The following is a 19,749-nucleotide window of genomic DNA, read 5'->3' on the forward strand; positions in this document are numbered from 1 at the left end:
CATGTCATATAGAGACTAGTTTATGTTGCTAGGTTTTTTAGTTTTGTTTTGGTTATGGGAGCTGTGTAAAGATTGTCTAACTTTTCCTAATTGAGTTGTACTTAGGGTTTTCACAACAATGATTGGTTTTGTACTTTTAAAAGAGATATATATTCCAATCCAGAATATGGTTTTGCCCTACCGATGAAACTACCCTCTACTGACATGAATGCATTTCCTAATTTCCTTTGTATGGCAGATGGTGCTCTTCTAAAATGCCTAGCTAATCTCTTCACATTGCTAATTTAATAGCTCTACTACTCATTAATCACATGGAGTTTTAAAATGAGTTTATTCAAGAATGTTCTTAGGAAGGCAACAATGTTTGTCATTAAAAAAAACTGTTTCTTCATGCTGAAAAGGTAATGTAAGAGGTTACAGTTATAAGCTTCTTTCTATTGGAATTCTGGTAGTATATATAGCACAGTGTAGTCATTTCTGCGATGCTAGAATAAATAAAAAAAAGTCTCTTCTATGCTTCTCTTCAAAAACTTGATGAATTATAACAGAAGATGGCATAAAAAAGCGATTTTTTTCTATTCATTCTGTAGTATTGGAGCCAGTATCTAGGAAACAGAGGAGAGAAAGAGTAAATTAAAATTTAAATATTTTGATGATATCTTTAACGACTAAAACAGGAACTAATGGTGGTGCTGATGTAAGAGTGGGGAAGAAGAGAAGGTAAGGCTGAGGGAAGCTGATCAAGGAACTGCCCCAAGAACTTAACTTTCCTTTATATAAGAGATAATTCTTAGCTCTTCATATTTATGCTGGAGAAAAACCAAATTATATTACTTGGTTCATTATGTAAGTTAACCTGGTTTGGTTCATACAGTTGAACATGACCATTTTTTCCCTCAGGTCCTCTACTGTCCCAAAATTTTAAACCACAAAGGACCATAACATACGTATCAGAAGAAAATTGTACTTTAATTACTGGTGAGAAACAGACCTAAATTCTAGCCACTATCACTCTTCCTATTTCAGAAAGCTGACTTATAGGAAAAATGGGCTTCAGAGCAGCACTCCATTTATCTGGTCACTAAGGAATTTCAGTAGTTTCTCAATTACTGAAACTTCTCCTTTTAAATGCCAAACTTTTTGTATTTTAATTTTGGAGAGAAAACATGCTAAGGTTGTATTCTTTTCTGCTGACCGAATACATGGAACATAATCGAAGCTTTCTTTGAAATCTCAACAGTTTTTTCTTCGATGATCAGTTACCACAGTGTGCTGGAAGTGGGGCAAACTTCTTAGAAGCTAATAGGTTAAGGCTAATTTACTACTTTGCATCTACTGATTTTTGGGAAAAAAAAAAAGCTAATCTTACATCTTTAGGCAAGAGTATGACACTCGAAGAACTACCAGACAGGAGCTCCTGTAAGTAAAATATATTTACATGGACTCTTTGATATTAATAATTTGCTCAGGGGCCTCCTTTACTGACTTTTTGGCTTTACATAACTATGGCTCAAATGACTGAAATGGACATACTAGTCTTCATCTGTGCTGTCCAACATGGTAGCCACTGGCTAGCTAGTTGTGGTTATTTAAATTAGTTAGCTGATAAAATTAAATAAAAAACAAAACACTAAATTTCTTAGTTGCTCTAACACATTTTGAATGCTTAATAGTTATATGTGGCTATTGGAGAGTACAGATGGAGAATGTTTCCATAGGTACAAAAGTTTTTACTCAATAGTACTGATCTACATCAATAATTTATAGCTTCTGTAGCTCTATCAAAATGAGTTTTAGTAGACTGTGGAATTTGGATATTAATCTCAGGGTTAGAAAAATATGAAAAAAGGATATATTATCTGACATACAGAAATGTTATCGTGTGATCTGGGAAATTACATATATCTTTTCTGTCATTATAGCAAGAAGACAAAGTATTTGATAACTATATTAAAAAGTCATCTTTGCTAGTACAAGTCAGTGTAGTATTGCTAGTTTAGAGACTTTCTGATATCTGGAAAAAAGAGCCAAAGGTATAACTTTATGTAGCCCTGAAAAATGATGTATTTAACAGATATATAATTATATAATAAAATATTTAAGTGATGTTATCCCCAGACGGTGGTACAAAGTGTGCTTTTCTGTCTTCTCTACATTTTTTCAGTGATTAGCTTATTTCTTTTGAAACGCAAAATCTATAAAACAAAATAACCTGAGAAATTCTTTTCCTTTTCTTTTATAGTAATAGTCTTCTCTATTTAATTTCAGGAACAGCTGTTTTAGACATAATTAGCAGAAAGGAGATAACCATGGAAGAAAAAGATAGGACTTAAACAAGGTCCTAGGTCTGACATGGAAAATATATCTGCACAGATTAGGGAATGGATTTTTACCAATAGACCTGATAAGGTTCTTATGGTTATTTAAAAACCTTTCAAATGATTACTTTTAAAATATAAAATGTATAGGCATCCAGCAACACCAAAACTAGGATAAACTGTCAAAATTAAACTTAAATACTTCAAATTTGTACCTGAAATGGGAGAGGGGGGGATTCCCTTAATTTGCTTATTTTTAACCCACATAAATTCAACCTGTGGATGTAGTCTACATGTCATATGAATTGTTCACACCTAAAGTCCTTGAGAGGACTGAGATCTGGAATTCAGAATCCAGCTGAGATAGAAGCCAGATCTCCAGCCATTTCCTCCCTTAATTTCTGAGGGAGACTTTCTGGAGACTCACAAAAACAAGATTTTAAGTAGCTTTGCTTTCACAGTAATTAGGTAAACACTTACTTTTACCATCACAGGCTACAATTTTCACTTTATCCACTTTAATAAGTTCTGTCACCTCTCTGAATTCAACATCATTCAATACAAAAGTCCACACGTTATCGCAGAATCTGTATGTATTTAGAGAGCCCTTTAAAACAAAACATTTAGATATACCATGAAGTCATTTTTTTCCTCAAAGCACTTTGAGAACTCAGCTACCAACCACCTAATTCTTAAAACAGTAGGACTATTTAATGCTTACCTTAAGATCTTCCTTAATTTTCATCCTATCACTTAAAAAAAAAAAAAAACAAAACCCTAAATTCTCTAAGAACTAATAGTCTGTAGTTAGCAAAGTACTGACCTGAAAAAAGGTGAAAGGAAATTTGTACTTCTACTGCTCTCTTGTGGCACCATGACGGAAATTCACTTGAATTGTTCTGTAGACACTAAACCTCTTGCAGTAGAAAACCCACATACAGCTATTGATTCTGCCCAACTTTAATAGCCTACTGTTGACCAGAAACTTTACCAATACATAGTCAATTAACACATTCTGTAACATTCAAATATATGTTGAAATTCTGTTAGCTGTTATATAAATGTATATGCTTCACTTACTTTATTGTAAAATTGCTGTATTAAATGCTTTCTTAAATATTTAGATTAAAATAGACAACATAAATAAGAGCTCATTGGCTACGTGACTTTTGGTCAACAAAAGCTTAATAAAATGTGAACACAAGATTAGATAATATAATTTAGTGCGCTAGAATCCCTAATAAATATAAAACCTTTATTACTCTATTTTTAGTTATTTAAATATCTTTTTCACTGTCTTCACAAAAGTCATACTCGAATATCTCAAGAATAGGGACTTGATAAAAAATTTTATTTCAAAGAACATAGAAGGAACTTTTGAATATTAAAAAATAATTATGATATTTGGCTTTGGTCAAGTAACTGATTTTAACAGTAACTGATCTGGCCAAACTATCTTCAATGGACTTCTAATAAATACGTGTGTGTGTGTGTGTGTGTGTGTGTGTGTTTTACACTAAACGTGTTAAGATACAAAATGGAGCTGAGTGAAGTAAGTCAATCGGAGAAGGACAAACATTTTATGTTCTCATTCATTTGGGGAATATAAATAATAGTGAAAGGGAATATAAGGGAAGGGAGAAGAAATGTGTGGGAAATATCAGAAAGGGAGACAGAACATAAAGACTCCTAACTCTGGGAAACGAACTAGGGGTGAATGGGTGATGGGCACTGAGGGGGGCACTTGATGGGATGAGCACTGGGTGTTATTCTGTATGCTGGTAAACTGAACACCAATAAAAAATAAATTTATTAAAAAAAATAAAACTAGAAGACATCAAAAAAAAAAAAGAAACAAAATGGAACAGAGAAAAGGAAACTGTCAATTTTTAAGAGTGATTTTTCTTGACCATTAATCTTTTAATGCTTGATTACTATTTGAAGTTTAGTATTTTAACAGTAAGTGTTACTGTCATCTGCCAGGATACATTCTATCAAAAGCATACATTGCCTCTTTAAAGGCTAGTTCAATATAGATTTTCTCCCTAAAAATTAGTTCAAGGTTCTTGATAAACATATATGTTTGAGTTTTTTTGCTAATTTTAAAATTCTCATACTCAAGGAAATTTCCCCCTCGTAACATTCTTTTAAATGATCTCAGTTATATGAAATTCATGAGGATTTAAAATAAAAATTTAGCATAAGATTGTTTCAATGGGCCCTCAGGCCAGTAAAAATTATTACAAACAATATAGATTTAAATGTGATTGAGCAAAATGCCTTTGAAAATTAGGAATGATCAATGTGTGATCTCAGAATTGATCAAGTTTGTTTTAACGGAGAGATAGGTAATGAAAGCCTGAGCTAGAACAGTAGGAAAAGAAAAAAACAGGAATGGTAAAGTCAGATCTGTTCAAAAACTAATTATTTCTAGCTTTTGGAAAATAGACAAACTTATGAAACACTATGCAAGCAACAGTAATGTAAATCATGTTGAATTTCAGCTAAATAGATCCAAACTGGAAACCTACAGTAATACAACATGAAGGCTATTAGGTATCAACATGGGTCAATTTCAAATTAAAGCATCGGGTTTTGAATGACAAACTTGGCAGATCTGTACAAAATAGCAAACTAATTTTGCCAGAATCATTACTGTTGAAAATATAAGAACCTACTGGTAAAATTTTATAAAGATACATTTTACTCTAGGATAACATTTAGGTATATGAAACTGGTAAGAGACTTATAACTTCCACCCAGACTTTATCCCTTCACTAAACTTGTTCTCTGTCAACCCAATATCCACAACAATGCCTGGTATGTAATGGGCACTGAAATGTTTGTTAAATAAATTAAAAAACATTTTTTTTTTAAATTTAAGAAAACCCCCAAACACTATGGTTCTCTTAAAAACAAATTAACCTCTATATTCTTTTCATATACTGTAATCTCTTAATTTTTACCTTATGGTATCCCTTAGAACAGTGTACAATTATATTTGGTTATATTTATTTGACTCCATCAATATCAGTGTGGTAAATTTTTTTCTATTCATCATGATACTTTCAATAGGCCTTAGTTTGAATTTACCATCAAGTTAAAGACAATTTTGTTCAGTTTGGGATTACCAAAACATATCATTATCTACCACGAGCTCAGATCTTCATTAAGAGTAGGTGGGAGGCAACACGAATGTACTTGTCTGGAATGTGTGAAGATCAGAGTTTGAAAAACATAAGTGAGCCTCAGGGACTAGTCTGTCACTTACCTTCAATCCTGTAGGGAATGGTTTGGGCACTTGAAATAGTAACTCTTCAGGGGAGGCAACCAAACATATATATAGGCTGATTTGTGAAACAATGGAATAAAAATCTAAAAACAACTCTATCTCACACTAAGTGGATAAACTTGGTACACAGGTCATTTAAAAGCAAAGTATAATTATTATAAAACAAATTCCAAAATTTGATTAAACCATTGCTTTCTTTTATGATTCACAAATATGTAGAGGTCCTAAAAAGCACCGTTTTAACAACCACTGTGCAAGCTTCTAGATTTAGGAAAATATTCTTACCCTGAAATTGACTCTGTTCCTAACCCTCTGCGCCAATGCTGAATTTATAGCTTTATCAAACTGAAGTAGAACTTGAAGGGCAAGTTGGGGGGTAATCTGTTGAGACTGAAAAAATAAAGGTCATAAGTCCTCTTAAGGAAGGACATTAAAGACAAATTATATACAAATTATAATCTAAAATTTAACTGAGGTTAACCAGAGGCTCTTAAACTAGACTCCCTTATTCTTCTTTGCCATACTGACATTTAAAGCCTGACAGTATTTTCTTGTACTGTCTTGATATAAACATAATTTTGAAAAGAAAACACACACAGTGATGTTACATTGCAAGGACAGAACTCTATCATTCCTTTACAGTGTCTGGAAAGAGGCATTTGATAAACTGAAGGAATAAAGTTTCTTTTAAATAAAAAATGCAGGCCAGGTAATGTATTTTTTTAAAAAAAATCTAATCTCACCAGAGCTCACAAAACATATGAAACAAATGGAAATACTTAATATGTTCTTAGATGAGTTTCTTTTATTTATTTAATTTTTTTTAAATGAGTTTCTTTTAAAAGGTCAATTCTCCTAAAACTGAAATATAAATTCAAATTTAAATCTCAAAAGACTTTATCAAATTGCCCAAAATTATCTTAAAGCTACAGACCATGCCTTATAAATAAGAGAAAACCAATAATCTCAATTTTTATGTTTAACAAAAAATCTTTGAAAATGTAGGCATGTTAAAATTGTGTCATTGATCTTCATTGTATCATATGCCCCACAGTCAGGATGGTATAATGCAGAGGAATTTGCACTTATTCATCTAAATACTGACTTGCTAGGTCAAAGATTCTAAGGTACTTAACCTCATATCTCTATGCCCGAGAGAAGGGATATAACAAAATTTATTATAGACTCAAAAATTGGTTTTCAGTTTCTCACCTGTATGAGCTCATCAAGGCTCTCCTGGAGACTGTTTCCCAAAGTGGTATTTCTATATAACTGATATGCCATGGCTTAGGAGGAAGAAATTGTTTTTCTTATTCAGGCTTGCATTGATGTCCTAAAAATTTAATATGAAAGTATTAAAGTATTAAACATTATAAATCCCATATGTAACATAGTCTACTTCATTCTAATGAATAGTCTACTTCATACAGTCTTTTTTTTTTTTTTTTTGGTAAAGATTTTATTTATTTGAGAGAGAGAGCACACTTCTGAGAGAGCAGATTCCCCTCTGAGCAGGACCCTGGGATCATGACCTGAGCTGAAGGCAGACGTTTAATCGATGGAGCCACCCAGGCACCCTACTTTATACCTTCTAATGTATGCTAGCAGAACGCTTAATAATTGCAAATTGCTATATAATTAAGACTTAGTTAAAAATGATTTTTCTATTTTGACATAGGCATTTATACTTTTATACAAAGCATAGATATATTTATTAAAAGGTACATCTTTACCATTTCTTTTATTTTTATTTTTTAAGATTTTATTTCTTCATGAAAGACAGAGAGAGAGAGAGAGAGAGAGAGAGGCAGAGACACAGGCAGGAGAAGCAGGCTCCATGCAAGGAGCCCGTTGTGGGACTCGATCCCCAGACTCCAGGATCGCGCCCTGGGCCAAAAGCAGGCGCTAAACCGCTGAGCCACCCAGGGATCCCCCTACCATTTCTTTTAAAAGTCTGCCTTTTGACCTAGTCTAGAGTGAATTTACTATGTACTATCATTCCTTTCTCTTTACTGTCAAGTCACTGATCCACACAATCTTCTGCTTACACTTGCATGCCTTCTGCTTCATTTTTTTCCCCTTAACACGGGTATTTTATAGAGTGCCTACCAAGAAGATGGCAGGAGGGAGAGGAAGATGAATAAGGATATGCTCCTGGACTCTAAAAAACTTATACTCTACAGAGGGTATCAGATGTACAAAACAGTATTTAACTCAATAGAAAATAAGCACCATGATAGATCTACACAGTGTATGATGGAGGTTATCTGTGGACTGAGTGAACTCGTTAATGAAGGCTTCCTGATTCTTCAAGCTAGACTTCAGCCAAGCAATGGCGGAAGACCATCTTAGGCTGAAAGAACAGAATGAGTAAAGCCACAGATCTATGAAATGACAGAGTCTGTAGAGACAGCTATGAATTGTTCCATAGTATTAAGGTGTATGACTAGGAAGTGGTAGGAGATGGAGCTGCAAAAGATGGCATGGGTGTATTTATTCCAACAGGAGGGATGCCAGAGTGAATGTACTGGAAGATGAGAAGGAGAGGAGGGCTTGAAGAAGGTGCTAGTAGTACAGATTCAACAAATACTGAGCTACAAGTCATACACAAGTTCTCTAACCTCATAGCACTTTTGGCTTAGCGATGGATAGGAGATCTAATCAGGGAGTTGTCAGGTAAAACTCAGCAAAAATAATGGCTAGTTATCAGTCCTTACATTATATATCTGTGGACACTTGACACAGTGGGTCACTTCTCCTTTCTTGAAACCTTTTCTTTGGCTTTTGGGACCCCACGATCTGTGCTCTCCTCCCAACTCACTGGATACAACAATAACTGTTTTCTTTGGCTGGTCCTTCTGCAGGTACCTGACTTCTACTTGAGTACCCTAAGGCTTCTTAGGTCTTCTCTATATGGTTTACTTCCTTAGTATTAGGCTATCTGCTGACGACTCCCAAATATATATCCCCAGTCCTCCCCTTGTTGCCCTATATAAAATTGCCTCCTTGCCATTGAATGGAAATACCAAGTAGGTAGCTCAAATGAAATGCGTCAAAAACCAAATTCCTGATGCTGTCCCTCCAAATCTTTTCTGCCCTCACCTTGCCCACCTTACTGAACAGTAAATCTAGTCCAGTGTAAGACACTCCCCAAATTTTACATTCCACATTAGCTTCTCTCTCACTCTGCATCCGATCCATTAGTCTTCTCAACTCTTCTAAGTATAGCCAGAAGCTGACAACTTTTACCATTTCCAGTAATACCACTAAGTCCCCATCATCTACCACTAAGATCACTGTGATAGCCCTGCAAGAGGTCTCCCTGTTTCTATAACTGCCTATAATAACCCTGCCCCTACAGCAGCCACATTGAGCCTTTTAAAACAAACCACATCACTCATTTATTCAAAACCTCCAATAGCAGCATCTTACTTCAGAATAAAGTCCTTTTAGTGGTTTGCAAGGCTGCTACTTCTCTCAATTTACCTTCCACGTACTCCTTCATTCCCCTCTGTTGCAGCCATACTGGTTCCTTGCTGGTTTTCAATATGGCAAGATAGTCTTGCTTTAGGGCCTTTGCACTGACTGTCCTTTTTGCTTCAAATGTTCTTCCCACAGCCTTGCATAGGTCACTACCTGATTTAATTTAGATATCTGCTCAAATGTCACTTCATTAGAAAGAACTTCTGTGACCAACCTATAAAAAGGAACTATCTCCCTTCCCCCTTACACTATTGTTTTCATTCATACCATTAATTGAAATCGACAAATACATGCTTATTGTTTCCATCCACTAAAATGGACGTTCCATAAAGCTGGGAACTTTTGTTCACAGTTATATATTTGCTATCTAAAACAATGCCTAGTGTATAGTATGTATTCAATAAATATTTGTTAGTGAATAAGCAACTTGGTATGTCTAAATGCTAATATCAAATATTATAAATTTGTCTAAGTGTGATAGAAAGTTTTCTACTTTACTGAGGAAAACGAAGTAATGAAAACTTCCAGACTCTCAAAATGGCATCAGACCACCTACCAGGATCTATAAGCACAAACTCTGTCTCCCTACCTGTCACTATAGCCAAATTATCCATGCTGTTACCCAAATACAATCATTCCACCTCTTCATCAAGCCTGTTCTCTCTAGTACACACAAGAATATTGTTCCAACAACTGAATTAGTTCTTCTTTCCCTCACCATCAGACTTCCCATCTCTATGGATTAGTGCCATCAGCCAACAGGTGGCTATTTCTCCCAACTTAAAAAAGAAAAGTCTCAACTCCTTTTTCTCACTAGCTACATTCTATTTCTCTGTTCCTCTGGGCAGCAACACTCCTTAGAGTTGTCTGTACTCACCGTCTCTCATTTCTTTCCTCTCACTTTCTCTTATACTCACTCCTCATAGGCTTTTGCCTCCAACACTCAAATGAAACAGATGATGAAGGTCACCAATGGCATTGGTAAAGCTAATCCAAAATTGTTAGTTCTCACCAGACTTCATCATTTGAGACAGCTACTTACTCCTCTCTGATACAGGATCTTGGCTTAGCTTCTGGGACATCACACTTTTTGGGTTGTTCTCTTAAACTCACTTGTTCATCCTTTTCCTATATCGCTTGTTAGTTTATCCTATTCTCCCTGAACTCTGTGTCACAAATTACTGTCCTTGGTCTTCTGCCATCTACACTCATTTGTTAGGAAAACGTTCAGTCTCAGTCTCATGATTTTAATGATCACTTCTGCTGATTCCCAAATTCTACGGACACACTAGCATATACCTTGCCCTTGAACTCACTCCTGGATCCAACAGTCTATTCAATATCTTTATTTTTTGTCTTTCCCATTTTAGTTGATATAACTCCATACTTCTATAGGCTAATGCAAAAACCTTTGAAATTCTCCTCCATTCCTCTCATCTCACCTTCACTCCCTAGCAAACCCTGTAAACTCTATCTTCAAAATGCATGCAGAATCTATCCATTTCTCACCATTTCCACTGTTACCACCCTGGTCTGTGCTATAATCACCTGCCATCGGATTACTGAAATAGCTTCCTAATTGGCTTTCCTGCTTCCACACTGTCGCTATACTTTAATCCCAACCGAGCAGCCCATGTCTCTTTTCTGTTCCAAACCTCCCATGGCTTCCATTTCACTCAATCCTTAAAAAAATCTGGCTATCTATGATCTCTCCAACCATATCTACTATCTCTCCCTTGCTCTCAACTTTCTACAGACACACTGCCTTCCATGTTATTCTTAGAACATGGCAGACACGTACCTCCCTATGTAAGCCTTTGTAAAGACTCCTCTTTCTACCTGGAATACTCTTCCCCTAGATGCCCACTTGGTTGTTTTAACTCCTTTAAAGTATAGGATGTACTTAATAAGGCTTAAACTGGTGGCCACACTTAAAATACCAACTTCCACCTCCACTCTAGAACTTCCCAATCTCCCTTTCCCTGCTATGTACTTTTGATGGCACTATCCCCTTCTAACACATTATGTATTTTCTGCATCCTCTAACAGGGACTTTTGTCTGTTTTGTTCACCGAAGTAAAGCAAGTATCTAAAACAAACAGTAACTGACTTGTAATGGAAGCCAAATAAATACTTGTTCAGTAAATTAATGAGAGCAATAAATCAAAGTATGTGATTAGGGATATTGCTATCCCTAATCAAATCAGGGAGGGTTAAAAGGGGCTAGGAGAGGTCCCAATGGAGATATAAACTTGACAAAGGAGGAGGACCAAATCTGTGCCACATTCATTTGACAACAGTCTAAGAATCATCTAGATAATTGCTATAAGTTAACAATGAACTATCAGAGAAATTAAGAAAACAATCCCATTTACAATTGCATCAAAAAGAATAAAATACCTAAAAATTTAACCAAGGTGAAAGTCCTATACACTGAAAACTGTAAGATACTGATGAAAGAAATTAAAGACATCAAAAATAAATGGAAAGATATTCCATGCTCACAGGCTGGAAGAATATTGTTAAAATCCCCACACTACCTAAAGCAATCTACACATTCAATGCAATCCATATCAAAATTCCAATGCCATTTTTCACACAACTCCAACAAACCACAAACAATCCTAAAACTTATACAAAACAATAAAAACCCATATAGCCAAAGCAATCCTGACAAAGAACAACAAAGCTTGAGGCACCAGGCTTCCTGATTGCAAATTACACTACAAAGTTATACAAAGTTATAGTAATTAAAACATTATAATATTGGCATAAAAACAGACAACTCAGTGGAACAGAATAGAGGCCAGAAAGAAACCCACCCTGATATGGTCACTAAATTATGTTTATTGCAGCATTATTTACAATAGCCAAGATATGGAAGCGGCCCATGTGTCCACCTGTAGACAAATGGATAAGGAAAATGTGGTATATATACACAATGGATTATTACTGACCCACAGAAAAGGATGACATTATGCCACTTGAGACAACATGGATGGAGCTAGAGTATATTATGCTATGTGAAATAAGTCAGACCGAGAAAGATAAATACCATGATTCTACTCATAAGTGTAACAAAAACAAACAAACAAACAAACAAACAAACAAAAAAACCCAACCAAATGGATAAACAAGAAGCAAAATCAGGTCAATAAGTAGAGACTAATGGTTGCCAGAGGGAACAGGGGTGAGAAGCTGGATAAAATGGGTGAAGGAGAGGGAGATACAGGCTTCCGGTTATGGAATGACTAAGTCACAGGAATAAAAGGCACAGCATAAGGAATACAGTCAATGATATTGTAAAAGCAATGTAACAGGATAGATGGTACCTACACTTGGGAACAGAGCATAACGTGTATAAACTTGTCAGATTACTAAATTGTACAACTGAAACTAATGTAACATTGTGTGTCAACTAGACTCAAAACCCCCCACAAAACTGTGGTGTATATATACAAAGAAATATTATTCAGCCATAGAAAAGAGTATCTTGCCATTTGTGACACTGATGAACCCAGAGGGATGGAAGAATGGTTTGACAGCCTCAGATAAAGACAATATCTTATGATTTCTTTCACCTACAGGTGGATTAGGAAAAAACCAAACCAAACCAAACCAAACCAAACCAAAACCAGGCTCTTAAATACAGGGAACTGGTGGTTGCCAGAAGGAAGGCAGGTGGAGGGAACGGGCAAAATAGATAAAGGGAATTAAGCAGTACAAACTTCCAGTTATAAAATAAGTCACAGAAATGAAAAGTACAACACAGAGAATCCAATTAATAATATTGTAATAACATCATATGGTGACAGATAGTAACTATACTTATCATGGTGAGTACTGAGTATAAAATTGTTAAATTGGTATGCCTGAAATTAACACTATATGTTACTTATACTTAAAAAGAATAGATTACAGACATAAGTTGTTATATATAAGCCTATGGTAATTACAGAGCAAAAACCTATAGTAAAAACACAAAAGGTAAAGGATACCACTAAAGAAAGTCATCAAACCATAAAAGAAGAGAGCAAGAAATGAAGGAAGAGAAGTACAAAAACAGCTAGTAAACAATTAATAAAATGGCAGTAAGTACATACCTATCAATAATAACTTTAACTGTAAATGCACTACACTCTTCAATCAAAAGACACACAGTGGCAGAATTAAAAAAAAAAAAAGGCCCATCTATATGCTGCCTACAAGAGATTCACTTTAGATGTAAGACATATACAGATGGAAAGTAGAGACAGGAAAAGATATTCCATGCAAATGGAAACCAAAAGAAAGCTAGTGTAGCTATAGTTATATAAGAATAGACTTTAAAACACAAAGACTATAATAAAAGATGGGTGTCACATAATGATAAAGGGGTCTATCCAACACAGTACAGAACATTTGGAAATACTTGTGCACTCAGCATAGGAATACCTAGACATAGAAAGAAAATATTAAAAAACAGACCTAAAGGGAGAAATAGCAATAATAGGAGATTTCAATATTCCATTTACATCAATGCATACATCATCCAGATAGAAAGAAAATTAGTAAGGAAACATTGGTCTTAGAACAACATGTTAGACCAGATGGACTTAACATATATACATATATACAGAGCATTCTGTCCAAAAGCAATAGAATATACATTCTTCTCACATGCATAGGCAACATTCTCCAGCATAGATCGATCATAGGTTAGGGCCACAAAACAAGCCAATGAATTTAGGTGGACTGAAATCATATCAAGCATCTTATATGACCATACTATGAAACTAGAAATTAATTACATAAAGAAACTAGAAAACTCACATTGGGTGGAGATTATACAATATGTTACTGAATAACCAATGGGTCAAAGGAGAAATCAAAGAAGTAAAAAATGCCTTGAGATAAATGAAAATGAACATATAACATACCAAAGTTTGTTGGATACATCAAAAGCAGCTGTAAGAGGGAAGTTCATATTGATAAATGTCTACTTTGAGAAATAAGTTTCACAAATAACCTGACTTTACACCTCAAGAAACTGGACACACACACACACACACACACACTAAATGAAGCACAAAATTAGCAGAAGGAAGAAAAAAGAAATGAAATAAGATTTAAAAGACTTAACAATTATCAATGAAACAAAGAGCTGGCTCTTTGGAAAGATAAACAATATTGACAAGCCTAGGGATCCCTGGGTGGCGCAGCAGTTTGGCGCCTGCCTTTGTCCCAGGGCGCGATCCTGGAGACCCGGGATCGAATCCCATGTCGGGCTCCCGGTGCATGGAGCCTGCTTCTCCCTCTACCTGTGTCTCTGCCTCTCTCTCTCTCTCTCTCTGTGACTATCATAAATAAATAAAAATTAAAAAAAATATATTGACAAGCCTATAGTTAAACTCACCTAGAAAAAAATGCAAATAAAACCAGAAATGAAAGACATGTTACAACCGACATCACAAAAATAGAAAGGATCTTAAGAGACTGCTATGAACAATTATATGCCAACAAACTGGACAACCTAGAAGAAATTAATTCCTTAAAACACAGAACTGAATAATGATGAAATAGAAAATCTGAACACACCAATTACTCATAAGGAGATTTAACCAGTAAACAAACAAACAACTTCCAACAGAAGTCCAGGATCAGATAGTTTCACTGATAAATTCTACCTAACATTCAAAGAAGAATTAATACCTATCCTTCTCAAACTCTTTCAAAAATAGAAGAGGAGGGTCATGGGACTGTGCCCTCACTGGGCTCCCCACTCAGCAGGGAGTCAGCTTGAAGAGTCTCTCCCTCTGCCTCTCTCTCAACTTGGGCATGTGCTTGTGTGCTTGCGCTCTCTCTCTCTCTCTCTCTCTCTCAAATAAATAAATCATAAAAAACAACCCAGAAGAGCAATAAACTCTTTCAAACTTATTTTTTAGAGTCCAGCATTACCCTGAAACCAAAACCAGACAAGGATGCCACAAGAAAATAAATTGCAGATCAACATCCCTGATGAATATACATGCAAAAAGTCTCAATTAATATTAGCAAACTGAATTCAATGATACATTAAAGGATAATACACCATGATCAAGGGGGGATTTATTCAAGGGATGTAAGAATGGTTCGAGAGCCTCAAATCTGCCAATGTGAGACACCATATTAACAAAATGAAGGATAAAAATCATACGATCATTCCAATACATGCGGAAAAAGCATTTGACAGAATTCAACATCCATTTATGATAATAACTCTCAACAAAGTAGATTTAGAGAGAACATACCTCAACACAATAAAGGCCATACAGGACAAGCCCAAAGCTAACATCACAGTCAGCAGTGATAAGCTGAAAGCCTTTCCTCTGAGGTCACAAACAAGACCCTAATACTCAACAAAGTCCTGGAAGCCCTTTCAGAACAATTAGACAAGAGATAGAAATAAAAGCCATCAAAAAAAATAAATAAATAAAATAAAAAAAATAAAAATAAAAGCCATCCAAACTGGAAAGAAAAAAGTCAAACTAAGAACTATCAGAAAAATAAAACAATTACATTTGCAACTGCATCAAAAGGAACAACATACCTAGAAATAAATTTAACCAAGGAGGTGAAAGACATGTATGTTGAAAACTACATTAATAAGAGAAACTTGGGGGGGGGGGATAATAAGAGAAACTTAAGACACAAATAAATGGAAAAGCATTCTAGGCTCATGGATTAGAAGAATCAGTATTATTGATATGTCCTTACTAGCCAAAACAATGTACAGATTCAATGCAATCCCTATATCAAAATTCCAATGGCATTTTTCAAAGACACAGAACAATCTTAAAATTTGTATGGAAACACCAAACCCCCAAATAGCCAAAGCAACCTTGAGAAAGAAGAACAAAGCTGGAGGAATCATCCTCCCTGATCCCACCATATAACAAAGCTATCGTAATCAAAACAGTATAGTACTGGGATAAAACAGATACATCAATAGAACATAAGGGCTCAGAAATGAACCCATGGGGGATCCCTGGGTGGTGCAGCGGTTTGGCGCCTGCCTTTGTCCCAGGACGCGATCCTGGAGACCCGGGATCGAATCCCATGTTGGGCTCCTGGTGCATGGAGCCTGCTTCTCCCTCTGCCTGTGTCTCTGCCTCTCTCTCTCTCTCTCTATCATAAATAAATAAAAAATTAAAAAAAAGAAAGAAAGAACTGAACCCATGCATATATGCTCGATGAATTTACAAGAAGAAGCCAAGGCTATCTAATGGGGGAAAGGACTGTATCTTCAGTAACTGGTGTTGAGAAAACAGAAAACTGCACAAATACATGCAAAAGAATGAAACTGGACAACTTACACACTATACACAATAATCAACTCAAAATGGATTAAACAGTTGAATGTAAGACTGAAACTATAAAAATCCTAGGAGAAAACACAGACTACAGTAAGTTCCTTGATACTGATGCTATTTTTTGAATCTGATACGAAAAGTAAAATCAGAAAAAGCAAAAAATATTTAAGTGGGTCTACATCATACTAAAAAGCTTCTGCACAGCAAAGGAAACCAACAAAACAAAAAGGCAACCCACTGAATGGAAGAAAATATTTCCAAATCATATATAAAAAAATATTATAAAAAATACATAAAGATTTCATACAACTCAATAGCAAAAGAACAAATAACTCAATTTAAAAATTGGCAGAAGAGCTCAGCTGGTCCACCTGAGACCCCGAGCGCCACCCCTATTCCCCTGCGTGGTCCCATTTCCGCTCCAACAAGATGAAACAAACTATCATGAACCAAGAGAAACTCGCCAAACTGCAAGCACAAGTGTACATTGGTGGGAAAGGAACTGCTCGCCAAAAGCAGAAGGTGGTTCATAGAACAACTACAGCAGATGATAAAAAAACTTCAGGTTCTCCTTAAAGAATTTAGGGGTAAACAATATCTCTGGTATTGAAGAAGTGAGTATGTTCACAAACCAAGGAACGGTGATCCACTTTAGCAGCCCTAAAGTTCAGGCATCGCTTGCAGCGAACCCTTTCACCATTACAGGCCATGCTGAGACAAAGCAGCTGACAGAAATGCTGCTACCCCAGGATCTTAAACCAGCTTGGTGCACACAGTCTGCCTAGTTTAAGAAGACTGGCTGAAGCTCTGCCCAAACAGTCTGTGGATGGGAAAGCACCACTTGCTACCGGAGAGGATGATGACGATGAAGTTCCAGATCCTGTGGAGAACTTTGATGAAGCTTCCAAGAATGGAACAGACTGAATTGAGTCAACTTCTGAAGAAGCTGAAACTTGAAGAAGTTACTGGGAGCTGCTATTTTATATTATTACAACTGCTTTTTAAAATTTTGTTCATGGATCTGATAAAATCTAGATCTCTAATATTTTTAAGCCCAAGCCCCTTGGACACTGCAGCTCTTTTCAGTTTTTGCTTATACACAATTCATTCTTTGCAGCCAATTAAGCTGAAGAAGCCTGGCAATAAAGTCTGAAACAAGGTTAATAAAGTTCTTTGCCTAGGGGAAAAAAAATTGGCAGAAGATCTGAATAGACATTTTCCCAAAGAAGACATACCAGTCGCCAGCAGACATACGGAAAGATGCTCAACATCACTAATCATCAGGGAAATGGAATTCAAAACCAGTGATACATCACCTCATACCTGCCGAAATGGCTGGTATCAAAAAAGACAAGAAATAACAAGCGTTGGTGAGGATGTGGAGAAAAGGGAACCCTAGTGCACTACTGGTGGGAATGTAAATTGGTGCAGCCACTGTGGAAAACAGTATGGAGGGTCTTCAAAAAGTTAAAAACATAACCCCTGTATGATACAGCAATCCCATTTCTGAGTGTTTAGCCCCCCAAAATAAAAACACTAACTCCAAAAGCTATCTGCACTCCATGTTCACTGCAGCATTATTTACAACGGCCAAGCTACAGGAGCAACCTAAGGGGTCCATCAAGGGGTAAAGGTGAGAGATAAAGAAACTGTGGATATATTACAATGGAATAGTATTCAGCCATAAAAAGAACGAAATCTTGCCATTCATAGCAACAGGGACAGACATCATGCGCGTTAGCATTAAATGAAGTTACGTGAGAGAGGAAAAGGCAAATATCCTAAGATACTGGATACGTGTGGAATCTAAAACCAAAAAGAAAAAATAAGCGAGTAGATTCAGAGAACAAATGGGTGGTTGCAGGGGCCAGGGCACACAGGTTTGATTCATTCAAAATGCCGACTTTTATATGTTTATATATTTGCTAAATACACAATGTAAGAGTTAAAGTTGAGAGGACGAGTGAACTGGAAGGTTGAGCACAAGGCATACAGCCAAAGTAAAGAGGATCGAAGTAGTAATACACAAACAAGAGCTGTAGGTAAAAAACAAAAGGCAACCTACCGAACGGGAGAGACTGTCTGCAAGTCATGTATGTGATAAGAAATTAAGATCCAAAATACACAAAGAATTCAGTCAACTCGAAGGCAAACAACCAGCCTGATCAAAAACGGGGCAGATCTGAATAGACATTTTCCCCAAAGAACACATACACACCGGCAAGACACACGGGAAAAGATGCTTGACACCACGGATCATCAGAGAAACGCAAATTAAAACCACGTTGAGCGATCACCTCGCACCTGTTATAACGGCCGTTATCGCGAAGACCAGAGATACGCGCTGGCGAGAAGGAAGAGAAGATGGGACCCTTGCGCGCGGCTGGCGGGGCTGTGGACTGCTGCAGGCAGGATGGAGGCTCCTCCAAATGAATAAAATAAATAAATAAAAACAGAACTACCGAACGATCCGGCAATTCCGCTTCTGGTATCTACGCGAAAGAAAACGGAAACACTAACCCGAAGCTAATGTTACGTGGTCAGTAATACCTCAATACATAAATACTAGTTCGAAAACCAGCTCTACGTTACTCAAACATTTGCTAAAGTTACTTGCTTTAATGACCTTAGATTCTTAAAAATTCCTCGCGGGATGTTCCCATCTATGGACCCGGCAGGCGCCGCGTCAGTTTCGGGCTCCTCCACCCCGCGGCTCAGAAAACGACCAGGGTCCCACGTTCGCAAGCGGCTCCGGAGCGCCAGTCCCCGCCGGGCGGGCCACCGAGCGGACACTCGTCACCACCCGCGAGGCCGGCCTCAGGCCAGCAAGGCCGCACGGGAAGGGGCGCCCGGGGAACGCGTCCCCCCGGCCGGCTGGGCGCATAACGACGTGCGCCCGGCTCCACCCGCCGTGCGGGGCGGACGGCTTCCCCAGGCCCGAGGCGCTGGCGCCCGGGGACCCAAGCCTCCCTCCGCCTCCCGCACCTGCCACTCGCGGGGACCCGCCGCGGGGCTCTCCCGGCAGCGAGGTCGCCGACGGGCCCACCCCCCGGCCCCCGGCCCCCGCCCCCCCCCGCGGGGCGGCACGGAGCGCGGGCCCGGCTCAGCCAGTACCTGTGGGGAAGGCGCTTCCCGCCGCGGAGCGGACCGAAGCGGAGCGGCCAGCGGCCCAGCAGGAAGCAGCCACTTCCCGACCGCCTCTTCGGCAGCCGCGGGAGCCGCAGAGCTGCGCCGGCGACCCGGAAGTGCTCGCCGAACCTGGAAGTGACCGCCCGCGGGTGGGCCCGAGGCCCCGCCCCGCCCCGCCCCGCCGCGCCCCGCAGCG

At 37.6% G+C, this 19,749-nt stretch overlaps 1 protein-coding gene and 1 pseudogene across 4 annotated transcripts; one reads left to right on the top strand and one right to left on the bottom strand.

The window, feature by feature from the left end:
• Positions 1–312: 312 nt before the first annotated feature.
• Positions 313–19,695, bottom strand: GTF2A2 (general transcription factor IIA subunit 2). 4 transcript variants are annotated; one of them, XM_038580575.1, is made up of 6 exons: positions 19,539–19,684; positions 18,729–18,847; positions 6,823–6,943; positions 5,896–6,000; positions 2,799–2,925; positions 313–605 (listed from the first exon to the last, which is right to left on the bottom strand). In XM_038580575.1, the coding sequence occupies exons 3-6, from the start codon at positions 6,892–6,894 to the stop codon at positions 580–582; spliced, it is 330 nt and encodes a 109-aa protein (XP_038436503.1). In that variant the 5' UTR covers positions 6,895–6,943; positions 18,729–18,847; positions 19,539–19,684; the 3' UTR covers positions 313–579. The 4 variants fall into 4 exon arrangements, with proteins under 4 accessions (XP_038436503.1, XP_038436504.1, XP_038436501.1 ...); XM_038580576.1 differs by having other exon boundaries at positions 18,643–18,847; XM_038580573.1 differs by lacking the exon at positions 18,729–18,847 and having other exon boundaries at positions 19,539–19,695.
• Positions 16,854–17,348, top strand: LOC102157200 (annotated as a pseudogene).
• Positions 19,696–19,749: the final 54 nt, after the last annotated feature.

The sequence above is a fragment of the Canis lupus genome, chromosome 30 (assembly GCF_011100685.1).
Source record: "Canis lupus familiaris isolate Mischka breed German Shepherd chromosome 30, alternate assembly UU_Cfam_GSD_1.0, whole genome shotgun sequence".
Classification (NCBI taxonomy): domain Eukaryota; kingdom Metazoa; phylum Chordata; class Mammalia; order Carnivora; family Canidae; genus Canis; species Canis lupus.